This window comes from Myotis lucifugus, unplaced genomic scaffold, assembly GCF_000147115.1.
Source record: "Myotis lucifugus unplaced genomic scaffold, Myoluc2.0 scaffold_12, whole genome shotgun sequence".
NCBI classification, from domain to species: Eukaryota; Metazoa; Chordata; class Mammalia; order Chiroptera; family Vespertilionidae; genus Myotis; species Myotis lucifugus.
Window position 1 is genome coordinate 7,143,767 of NW_005871060.1, and position 13,138 is coordinate 7,156,904.

At 33.5% G+C, this 13,138-nt stretch overlaps 1 protein-coding gene across 5 annotated transcripts in view; it reads right to left on the minus strand.

Moving 5' to 3' along the window:
* Positions 1-13,138, minus strand: part of MAPK10 (mitogen-activated protein kinase 10) — a 273,125-nt gene that overhangs the window by 58,511 nt on the left and 201,476 nt on the right. Inside the window, exon 9 of one of the 5 annotated variants that reach the window (XM_023750290.1) lies at positions 3,919-3,990. The exons of the other annotated variants lie outside the window; for them this stretch is intronic. Within the exon in view, the coding sequence (XP_023606058.1) occupies positions 3,919-3,990 (72 nt within the window). The remainder of the gene's footprint in view (positions 1-3,918; positions 3,991-13,138) is intronic. 5 annotated transcript variants of the gene reach the window in all.

Here is a 13,138-nt window from a genome sequence, read left to right on the forward strand (position 1 = left end):
CTGGGCGTCGAGAAATACGCTGAGGGGGGCTAGAAGAAATTGTTTTATAAGAATAAAGACACACTTTACCAAGGGAAAACACTAATCTATAATAATAAAAGGGTAATATGCTAATTAGACCAGATGTCTTCCGGATGTCATTCTGGACATCCTTCCTGAGGAAGCTGGGGCTGGAGGGAAGCCAGCCTGGTCCCGGGTGCCTGTGGGTGGCCCAAGGGAAGCCAACCTGGGTCCCAGGTGCCTGCTGGTGGGCTGAGGGCTGCCAGCCTGGGCCCTGGGTGCCTGCCAGCGGCCAGAGGAGGGAAGCCCAGGTCCTGGATGCCAGAGGGAAGCCGGTGCCGGCAGCCAGGGGAAGGAAGGCTTACTCTTGCACAAATCTTTGTGTATCAGGCCTCTAGTATACAATAAACAAGAAAAGACATTTAGCCTCCCTTGTAGTCAAGGAAATGTAAATTAAAGCTCTATTGAAAATGTATTTTATATTCAAGAGATTGTTAACAAATTTTAAAACCAATCTGTCAATATGAAGAGTTAGTAAGGTTATGAAGTAAAGAGTTACATCTATATACTGTACTCTGGAAATCAATTTGATGTTACATAGTCAAATTAAACATGTACATACCTATAAGCCTGGCATTTATCATTTTCAAAAAAACAAAATGCCTTGCCCATGTGCTTATAGAGACATATATTTATATCATCACTGCTTATAAAAACAAAAAATGAATATAACCCAATCTATTTATAGGATAATGGACCAGCCATACAATATTCATAGGCTAAAATACTATACAGAAATAAAAATAAATGAACTATTTCTAATGCATCAATATAGATAAATTTCAAAAATATGTTAACTTTTAAAAAAGCAATTCACAAAATAATAGTGATATAGTGATAATAATTAAACCATATATTAAGGATATATACATAAGGATATATACATATATATATATATATATATATAGATATATATGGCAAAAATATAAGGAAAGTAAAAGAGATTATAAAAACATATTTAGGACAGTAGTGATCTCTGTGGGGAGAAGAAAGAATATGATTGATGAAGTGCACCCAAAAAGATTCAAAGGTATTTATTGGTAATGTTCTTTTGTTAAACCTGAGTAGTAGTATATACATGTTCATTTTATTGATTGTGTTCAAAAGTTATATATTTAATATTAATTTGCTTATATAAAAGTATTTTTGCAATTTTTAAAATAAAAATATCTGCTATGAAGAAATTCATTAGAAGAGATCTCAAAGGAAAATTATCTCAACAGCTGATTCCTGATCCTTCTGTAGAGTTAAAAATATACTTGAATTGAATAAAACTTAATTAATATGTACTTAAAAATATATTTACTAACAAAGTAGCACATGAATAGATAAAAAAATTTTAAATTACCTATTTAAATTTCTCAATTTTGAAAAAAAATGTGTTGAATTCTTTTAGGCATGAAAGATAGTGGGTATAAAACCTTTTCAATACTGTAAGTGTTGTGGTTGCATTAGTTTATATATTAAGAAGACATGCAAAGTTTATAATTACAAGAAGTTTTAGAAATCACTTACTTTGAGAATATCTTCATATAAGTGAAGATGTGTTGATTAACAATAATGATTCTTTATGATGTATTGTATAGCTGTATAGTGTACATATTGTATATTTCCAGTTCCATTTTAAAGGTTCTATTTAATAGATTCGGGTATAATTTTATTGCCTCTCAGATAAGTCATTTATAATAATAGTGAATTTAAAAAAATTATCTGTCTTGTTTTTTTAAGAGGACAATTTTATGATATTAGTGTTCATAAACTGTTTTCATGGAAAACACTGATTTAAACTTTAACTAACATGTTTGAAATCATTAAAAGATCACATCTTGGACTCTGAGAAGGCACTTTAGAAAGTATTTCCCATTCGCCCTTTGAGACATTTACAAATGTATCCCCATATGAGAGTTTCAGAAATAACTCAATATCAAATATCAAGCGCAGGCATTTAAAGGGCATCTAATAAGAAACTTTAGCGTTAGCAGCAGCCTAGAGCTTTACTTATAAGAGATTTTGATACCAGAGTTAAGAAGTGATTGATACCCAAGCAACTTCTCCCAAGAAATGAATTCTAAAAAAATGTTAATTTGTATTTAATAACTCAGTTGTGAAAATCAATCTGATTTTCTTTAAAAGAAAATATAGAAAGTAATGAAAATCAATCATTTTAATTTATAGGGTACAAATATTCATTTCACTCATCAATTATTCAGCCACAATGAATTTCTGAAAAAGCCAAGAGTACAAAGTTAGCAGATTGAGTTTGTTTTAATCAAATGTCTAAAAGTAGCCTAAATGTAATTACTATTTCATATTTATGTCCAAAGGCCAAACTCAAGTTTATAAATTGTTCAGAATCAAAGAAATTAGTTTTGTATCAAGTAACATACTTCTAAATAGCATTAACATGAACATGAATGTGGTAAATTGTAGATGTTTTAAAGAAATGTACTAGTATATGTAGAAAACAACTGCAAATAGACAAAAATTATTTAAATAATTGTGTGTCATATGAAAATTAGAAAAAGATTTTAATAAGAATGGAAGTTAAAACAGTGAAGCTTTATTTTTACTAAATAAAATATTTTAGGTTAAGTTCTTTAATTCAACAAAAAGTAAATGAGTGCCGTTCAGTCATTTTGTAAACTGGTCCTTTAATACCCACAGAGAATGTATGTGTGACACTATATGTGTAGCCATATATGTAATTACAAATCCTCAAAGTAAATGGCTAATCATAATATAGTTAGGATACACTATATTAGTAATTAGATTTACTTCAATTATATATTGAAACCCCATTATTATAGTAACAACTTCAGTTTTGAATTATGATCATGTAAGCAGAAATTTTATCTTTAGTATGATGAGGATATATTATTTTTATAAATGAAAATGACTGAGTGTAGGAAGATAGTTAACTAACTTAAAGATAAGTTATTACACACTCATATACTAATCACTCAGCAACTTCTCCCAAGAAATGGATTCTAAAAAATGTTAATTCATATTTAATAACTCAGTTGTGAAAATCAATCAGATTTTCTTTAATAGAAAATATATGGAAAGTAATGAAAATCAATCATTTTAATTTACAGGGGGCAAATGTTCATTTTATATCTATTTAATACTGCAGAGACTCGGAATTTTTATTTGCTAACTAATTGCTGCCTAAGAAAGGGTCTCTTTTACTAATCTAAATGACATACATTTTTTATTCAGACATTTTATATAATTATTATTAATAAATGAGGTTTTAAGTATTGCATTTGTTAATTACATGAAGAGAATAATAGCAGGAAATGGAGCAATCATTCCTGTAAATGAAGTAAATGAGAAAAAGAACTTTAGAAGATGATCAATTTAAAAGTAAAATACACATGCATGCTTTTTCAATATGTGTTAAAATAAACCTATTGTATTTGTGGGTGAACATAAATCTAACTGATTAAATTTTCTATGCCAAGTGAGTATTTCCTATGATATGGATGCATAAATCTTAAAATTAAATATTTTGTCATTTATTATCTATCTATGAAAAGAACTTGATTTTAAAACATCTACAACAAAAATCAATAGGAAAGCATATATCACTGTTATTAGTTTCATAGAACTGAATTAAGACAGACCTTTTGAAACCATGCTCAGTGTTTCATGTTTGATACTATATTATCCACATAAGATTTTGCTAAGAGACACAGTTACTGTACCATGATGCTAGCTGGTAAATATTTGACATTGGAGTCTCATAGAAGCCCTGTACGGGCAGCGAATGTATCCCATCAGCAATACTATATTCAAACCAAAGGAAATTGATTGAGAATAACACCCACAGAAAACACTGGCTGCTAAGAAGGATACGATCAGTGCCAGGAAACAGCACTGCACCTTTTATCATTTCTCCCATGATGCACCCTACTGACCACATGTCAACTGAAAACAAAAATGACATGGAGATAAACAAGAAGACAGGAAAAGAAGGGCAAATAAATGAAGACACTTGACTACCCACGCCATAGAACAGCGGTTCTCAACCTGTGGGTCGCGACCCCTTTGGCGGTCAAACGACCCTTTCACAGGGGTCGCCTAAGACCATCCTGCATATCAGATATTTCCATTATGATTCATAACAGTAGCAACATTACAGTTATGAAGTAGCAACGAAAATAATTTTATGGTTGGGTCACAACAGGAGGAACTGTATTTAAGGGGCCAGAAGGTTGAGAACCACTGCCACAGAGCAATGGCCTGATCTTTCACTGACTGGTTAGAGGCCAGTCTTATGATCATTAATAGTCTTTTAAAACAGTGAAAGGGGAGAATGCCAGGGCCCTTTCTTCTATGCAACTAAAGTAACAACACCACTCAGTGTTACCCAATGTATGATTGTTACTTTGCAATTATAATTCAATGATTAATTTAGTTTCTGATTTAAAAGGTCTAATTTGCATTCATCTACTAGGATCCTACTGATTTGTATTGTAAATTATTCTAGATTGTGTTAATATGGGAACCATGCAAATCAGTTTTTATTCTTTTGTATACCACATTTGAGGGGTGGGGGGTGGGGCTGCCAGCAACTCAAAAGAAAGGATTTCTTTTACAAAACAGATTTACTCATTTATAAATATGAATGAATTTCATGAAGTGATATGGTAGTTCAAGAATGAATGTATTAGAATATGCTGGCTCAGTTCATTGACACCCACTGAAGGAGCAAATTTCTAAACAGGAGCCTTGCCTTATAAACATGGTTGCTTTGTAATAGTAAGAAATGCTGGCTTTCAAAACAGGACGGTTCAACATGAAACAAACAACATGATATAGAGAGCTGATACTTCTTCTGGAAATTGTGAATCAAAAGAAACCTAAAATTTAAGGTGAAATTATAATGTCCGCTATTTCCAGTTATAAAACCAGGAAGCTTGGGCAAAGGTACACAGGGAGGGGCAAATTGGGGAAAGGTGAAGCAAAAAAAGTGAAATCTCTCTCTTTAACTACAGTTGGTTACCACTTGCTCCTATTGAAAAGTCAGAAAGAGAAAGAGGTCATTTTTAGGAGGGGAAATAACCTAGAAGAATAAAGGGTATTGAAGGGGGAGCAAATAAGGAAAGGCATTAAGATAGCAGCACACTATAATTTTGCTGCACTTACTCTTCAAATTACATCTTGTAATTTGGCAGTGACCTTAAAGAATTCCTCATGAGCCAGGCCAGCGTGGCTCTGTGGCTGAGTGTTGATTTATGAACCAGGAGGTCAGGGTTCGATTCCTGGTCAGGGCACATGCCCAGATAGCCAGCTTGATCCTGTGTGGGGCCTGCAGGAGGCAGTCAATCAATGATTATTTCTCATCATTGATGTTTCTCTCTTTCTCTCTCTCTCTCTCTTCCTCTCTGAAATCAATACAAATATATTTTTTTTAAAAAAGAATTCCTCATGAGATTCTTTCCAGTGTGAAAATCTCACTCAGACTCCACTCAAAGTTTTCAGTTTGATTTAACTCCCTATACAGTGATCACTGCAAAGGAATGGTTACAGCTTTGAAGGTGATAAGCATACCCAAAGAAGCAAATTTGTTTTGCTTCCATTTTAGGAAAGCAAGTGACATGCAAAAGTATCAGGGAAAGATAGAGCAAACAGTTGTGCATCCCTTTATTATGAATGCATTTGTAATTTCAGATAATATCTGTCTCACAAGAGGTTGGTACTGTGAGAATTTTTGATTTAAAGAAAAAAGGAAAAGATCTCTGAAAAGATATTTGTTTTTGAATTGCAAGTATTCTTATCATACTATCCAAATTGACCAGTCTAAGTTGCTATTTACAGTGCATCTGTGTTTTTTTTAATAGGTACTGGAAAAGAGATAGACAAAAAAATATAGAAAGCTAAAAACTCAGTATGCAGCGTTTCCCCTTGCCTGTATCTATTAAAATGTTTGGGGAAAAGTTGTTTCTGCCACAAATCTATCTGTAACTTAGAAAACATCTATTTCAATTTTTTTATTGAATGCAAAAAATCAATGTGATATCTCTGGTATATACTCTTTTTTTTTCCTGCTGCAGAACCAATTCCATTGCTTTCTAACTATAACCTTGAGCAAATTACTTCATCTCTCTCAATCTCAATTTCATACTCTAAAATGTAAATGATAGATAGCATTTATGTAGAATTTTTAATAGACTCTGAAAGTAATATGCCAGATAAACATTTTCATATTGTCTGGTACATAGTAAGTCTTCATTAATGTTAGTTATCATTATCATCATGAATTAAATGTATATTGAAATTATGTATATGAAAGTCACTTATTTTATATTTATATTACATATCCTATCTAATATAGAGGGAATATGCAAATTAACCATCATGTTGTCACAAAGATGGCAGCACCCACAGCCACAAGATGGTGGCGCCCAGTCCCCTCAGCCCCGCCAGAGTCCTCCAGTCCTTTCAGCCCAGCCGGGGGGGGAGGGGAGGAGGCAGCAGGCATATGGTGCAGCCGGACCCTCCCTCAGTCCCCGAGCCACCCAGGGCTGGCCCAAGGCACAGGCAAGCCTCAGATGTCGGCTGCCCAGCCGACGCCCAAGGTGCAGGTAAGCCTCAGATGGCGGCTGCCCAGCCACCCAGGGCCTCCCAAGGCTCAGGTAACTAGGGCCGGCCGAGGCTTGTGCTGCTAGCAGTGGCAGCAGCAGAGGTGTGATGGGGATGCCGCCTTCCCCTGATCGCCGGGTCACCTCCCACCCCTGAGGGCTCCTGGACTGAGTGGGGTCAGGCTGGGCTGAGAGACACCCCCCTCCAGTGCATGAATTTTCATGCACCGGGCCTCTAGTAGATCATAAAGTTTTTGCATAAAAATTATGCAAAGATATAAACTCTATATCTGAACTACTGATGAATATACATTGCATTCCATTTTCTGTATCTTAATGTATCTTTTCTAGGTGGTAATACCCTGGAAACTTTTCCAATTTCCATTTAACTTTGCTCACTATTCACTATTCCTACAGACTATCCATGCTTATGACATCTACATGCTAAGCCTTGTGCCTGGAAATGTTGCACTCTATCATTATGAATTACAAAAGTGGAGTATATGCATATGAATTTATATGAATTTTTATTTACTCAAGACAGGTGTATTTCTCAAAATAAAGCCATGGAACCAAATTTCATGTTTATTAAGGTGACTGAAGTATTTTATGAACTTTTTAAGATATTCCAATGAATATCAACTGTGAAAACCTTAGGAGAAATTAGCAAATCCAATCAGGGTTAGAAACTGAATTTTGATATTTACTGAGACAATCTGATACAGTATTTGGGTCTCCATGAGTTTTGTACATTAATGCTACCCAGGTAAAATTCTGGTTGCTTTTATTATTCTGATTCATTACATCCCCCCTCCCATCATCTGTTTCCTAGGGGCAGAAAGCAGATTCATTTGCAACTTTAACACTCAGAAGCTGACTCACTTTCCTTAAAATGAATGTTAGTAAATTTTGGTGCTAACAAAATATGATTATTAATTTTCCAAGTAATAAAAATATCAGGTGTCATGTCATTTGCTAGGCATTAGATTATACTAAATTATCTTTTTTCTACTTTTAGCCAAGATAATAGAATAATATAATGTAGGCCCTGGCAGCTTAAATCTAAATTTAAAAAGCAATGTATTGCTGCTTCTGCACTCTGTATAGTGACTTGGGTTGTTATTCACAACAAAATATTTTTTTTGACTATGTAAGCTTTGTTTCAGCATCCTGACAAATGTTTCTGTGGCTCTGGTAACATGATTTTTAAACCACACTGCTTTTCCCCTTAACATAATTATACCTTCATTTGGCATAGGATTCAGAGAATGTGCTTTAATACATTTTTTTGGATACCTTGAAGTACAATAGCAAAATTTAATATGGTTTTCTAAAACAAGAACACTATTTCTTTGAAACACTTATGTTTCAAAAGTTAAAAATTCAACTAGATATTTACCAAAAGCACATTGTTTTAAACTTCAATGCAAAATGGAATTATAAAAGACTACTGTATGCATAAATAAATTTAGAAGGTCCACATTTTGCACATGTGAATCTAAGTAAGAAAAATAAACAATATCCATGAGGCACAACATAAATATTATAATGCCAGGAAATCAAAGGAAGATTTTCTCCTTGAATCAACATGTTTGACTTGCTTTTCTTTCTTTATAACTTGTATGACATCATATTATTAATTTTAACCTTTATTTAAAAGCCTTTATAGTTTTGTTTTTTTACAAAACAGAAAAATCCATGGAAACTTACAATAAAGGAAAAACTTACAATAAAAGAGAAAACCTTTAGGTTTATAATTACAGTATAAATAAATTTATAGACTAATGAACTTACAAAATATGTAGCCATAAAACACTTAAATAATGTTTTTATTGCATCACATTTTTTAAAATTTTCATCTTTGAAAATCCATGTAATTCTGCAGTGTATACAATAAGTAATTTAAAGAAATCCTAATATTGAAAGGGTATTTTACTTTAAACATTTTATGTTCTCATCAACACAGAGTAATGCTGGCCCTGGCTATTTCACATTATCACCAAATTAAACACATGTTCCCTTCAGATCCAAGTGTGTCCTCACTTCATTCTATACATCAACTTGCAGAAGTGCCTCAGTAAATGGTAATTAATTCATTGTTTTTCTTTCCCTGTTGTCTGATTCACGGGTATTTGGTTTCTCATCATTTGAGAGGATTACTTTTTATTCTAGATGGCCTTTTAGTTATTTTCATTTTTCATAGCTTATCTAATTCAATCTGAAGGTTATTTGGGCTAGAGTTTCCCCCAAAGAACTTTAAAATATAAAAATTGAAGTTACTTATATTTGAAGGTATTTGCAGGTATGTGTATGTTTGTACATATCTAATGTTTTATATGTATCAAATGACTCTCATCACCACAATCCTGTAAGATAGGCAAAGAAGGTATTTTATAAAGGAAATTGACATATAGGAGGTAAGTCACAGGACTAAAATGAATAGGACCAGAAGCCAGTTCTTGCAGCCCTGTTCCCACATGAGCTCAAGACTTATTTGAGGGCTGAAGGGAAGAGTCCCATAGTGGGTGTCACCATTCATGACTTCTGTCCTAAGAGCCAAATGGACCAAGGGCAGTTTAAATGGAATGTCACAGTAAAGACTAAGGAATGCATTTCATTATTTGCAGCCCCCCCTCAATGTCTCACTTCATTTTAAAAAATGACCCAGTATTCTTTCTGTAGAACTTAGATGGACAGAAACATGCAATATGCTTTTAAATCTTTCTACAAACATATTTCCAGGAGACAGGGAACATCTGGAGCCCTAGTGGAGCTTTGTGCCTGATAGCACTGAATGTTTTCTCTTCAAGGCATTAAGGCAGCAGTTCTCAACCTGTGGGTCGCGACCCCTTTGGCGATCGAACGACCCTTTCACAGGGGTCGCCTAAGACCATCCTGCATATCAGATATTTTCATTACAATTCATAACAGTAGCAACATTACAGTTATGAAGTAGCAACGAAAATAATTTTATGGTTGGGTCACAACATGAGGAACTGTATTTAAAGGGCCATAAGGTTGAGAACCACTGCATTAAGGGGTCCAGGTCTAGCTCTTCAGCTTCTTGCCTTTTGTTCCACGAGAAGTCGGCTCTCTGTGTCCCCCCTCACTTTTTGCCTCCTTTGCTGTATAGCTCTCAAACCTCCTTTTGTGACCATTATGCCTTCTGCTGCCCTCTAGTGGACTGTGGTCTTCTCTAACCACCTTGGAGAAGCGATTTTACTCTTCTAGCTAAGTACTTCCATCTTTTCAGCTCCCTCAAAATCCCTAGCTACCATTCTAGTGATTCCTGTCTCACTCAGATTTTCTCAAAATAATAATAAAAGAAAAGAATAGTAAGCATATTATTGGTGAAAATATATTCTTTTTAACAAATACAGAGAAATAATAAAGAAATAATCTTTATATCCATGATTATCTGCAATTTGCTTATGAATGTGAAAGAATGACTACGGGGTTTTTACCCCCCAACTTTATTTAAAGTCAAAATTATATATTGTTTGAGATAACCCTGTATTACCTTATTATTGAGGAACAGATTGGAACTATAGGAATGTATTAGTTGCAAACTATTAGGAAGTAAGCAGTTATTTCAAGGAGATAAAGGGACTAAGAGCACCTATCTACACTATCTGGAGATACCAGTAATCATCCACAACCTTCAATTTTTGTTTAGTGTACTTTGATTATTCCTAATTTTCATGTTTGAGCTTAGAAAAGATATGATAGTCAATTACTTTGAGAGTGTTTTCTTTATTTCTTCAAATATATTTTGAAAAACCATCTACCAGTTTCTTAACAACTTGGATCCTTGGCAAGGTTATAGGTATATATCCTTTTCAATCTAACTGAACTTTCTCATATCTTCAGACTGAAAGGCAAGAGGTGGTGTTTTAGCAGCTCAGCTATGAGCATTAACTGGAGACAATATACTTGAGGTCTAAGGATGGTGTACCTGTCTTTAATATCACCCAGGTTCAGAGATCTCTGGCCAAGAATGCTAGATAAAGGAACAATATAAGTCTTGCTCAAAGAAGGTGCTACCATGTGAAGTAGGATGGGGGGAAAAATAAAGTAAAATGTATCTAAAAGAAGCAGGCTTAAGGAAAGAAGTCATGAAAAGTATACTGGTATTACACAAGCCTTCAGTAATCAAGAAAATGACAAGCCTTTGTGTGTGAAGTAGATGAAGGGAGTAAGTGACTAGATAGTACTAAAACAAAACAAAACAGAAAAACCCATCATAAAACAGCTTTATTGTTAGTTCTTATTAAAAGAAACAAAATCTGAATGAAACGAGAAGTCATTCATACTTCATGTGATATTTGGATTATGTAAAGAAAATAATTGACCTGGCATATCTATTGCTCTCTGGCTTGAATTCAGAATGGGTCTAAGACTTTTGGCTGATACTATATATTATGTCAACATATATGTATTAAATAGGTTTTAATCATAGCACTATAGTGAAAATTGAGTGTGTCATAGTATACTTTCGTATAAATTTAAAAAGTGTACAATAAATATTAAGTACTTTATTTACTTTGGATATTAAAATATTATCAACCTATTGAATTGCAAAAGCAAATATGTATATTCATTTGTTCATGTAGCCAACCCTTTAATTTAGTAATCAAAAATCTATCATGTGATATCATCTGAGTCATATTTCAATAGTTAAGAAACCCACAAAATGTTTCTCAAATACAGCCAGTTTCAATGTAGGAAAGTAGCTAACACTTTAGTCATCAATAACAATTTCATACGATTTCTCAATCTGTCAAAGTGTTTAAGGTTCAGATTAGGAAAATTAGCATTAAGAAGTTCTATGGAGAGAGAGAAATAATGCTGAATGTTGACTGGGGATGATAAAGTATTGTCAAACACTTTTTAGCCTGAGAGAAACTGAATAATTCTAAGTGAAAGTTAAGAGAACCTATGATCTTTTTATTCTTAAATCTCTGAAGAATCATGGAAGCAGTCAAGGTATCAATTAGCATATACCAATCTTTTCTATTCCCTCCAGTACATGCTGGAATCATTTAAATGCTAAAATATTGGTATGATTCTTCTGATACATAATCTCTATCAATCCCTCAACTTGTGTCTGACCATCATTGTTTAGTGAAATTAATTCAGTGTTCTGACCACTCAATTCTTGATAGAAAACTGTACTCATAAAATGATAATTTCATGTATATATTAATGAAACAATTTCACTAAAAAAAACCCAGAGTATGTGTAGCTCATTGTTTAATAGGGATTTCTATGGTTTAGTTCACTTTAAAACTGTGGCGATGACTTGCAACATTAAATTATAATTTTAATTACAGGTAAAATAAACTAAGGATTTAAATCCAAATTGATACATTTTCAATAAGATGGTGGTTCTAACTCGTATCAAAATTATTTACCCATATTTAAGTAGAATTTAACTTAAGCAAAATGTTTTCCATTATAAATGTCTTTATGTAACTTCCTTCTTTACTATTAGGTCCTCACTGGGGCTCATTATCATAAATGGCAGGAAGCTATCAAAGACCCACTCTCCATAATCATCACATGAGATAAAGGAATTAGAATGCAAGTCCTTATCACAATCTACATTTTGTGTAGTAGGATATATTCAATTTCTAGGATCAAACTTATCAAGGATATATATTTTATGCATTGATTTTTGCACAATTTACTTTCAGTTACAAACATTTTTTCTGAAATATAAACTAAAATAAAAAGGGGGAATAAAAAGTCCAAGAGAACAATTTTTGGAAGAATAAATAATTATTAATATGGTACTATTATCTTTTGCCTGCTTGTTTTCTGAAGGGATTGAAAATGGTTTTTGTTTTTTTTCCTTCTCATTTTATTGACATTAAAACTGTTAAAATAAGTAAAAAGCAACTCTGATAAAAGTCTGAAGAGCTGTTTCCAAATCTTAACTATGGTAAGCCAGTCAGAGAAAGATAAATATCACATGATCTCACTCATTTGTGGAATATAATGAACAACATAAACTGATGAACAAAAACAGATCCAGAGACAGAGAAGCATCCATCAGACCATCAAACCTCAGAGAGAACGTAGGGGAGGGTGGGGGTAAGGAGGAGAGATCAACCAAAGGACTTGTATGCAAGCATATAGGCCTAACCAATGGACACAGACACCAGGGGGGTGAGGGCATGTGTGTGTGTGTGGGGGGGGGGGGGGATGAATGGGGAGATAAGGACGCATAGGTAATACCTTAATCAATAAAGAAAAAGAAAGTCTGAAGAACTAAATCAGAACTTAGAGAACCATGCTAATAAAAAATCAAAGAAGCTGTAACAATGCCATATGGAAATGAGGCTTTTTGTATTTCATTAACAATGCTTTACAGAAATAGATGTCTTTAAGTACTGATTGAGAAATTTTCTTTTTTTTAATTTGAAATGTGTTATACCCTAAAGGCAAAAGCACAAAGGAAAAAAAAATTCTACTTTTGTATGAAATCA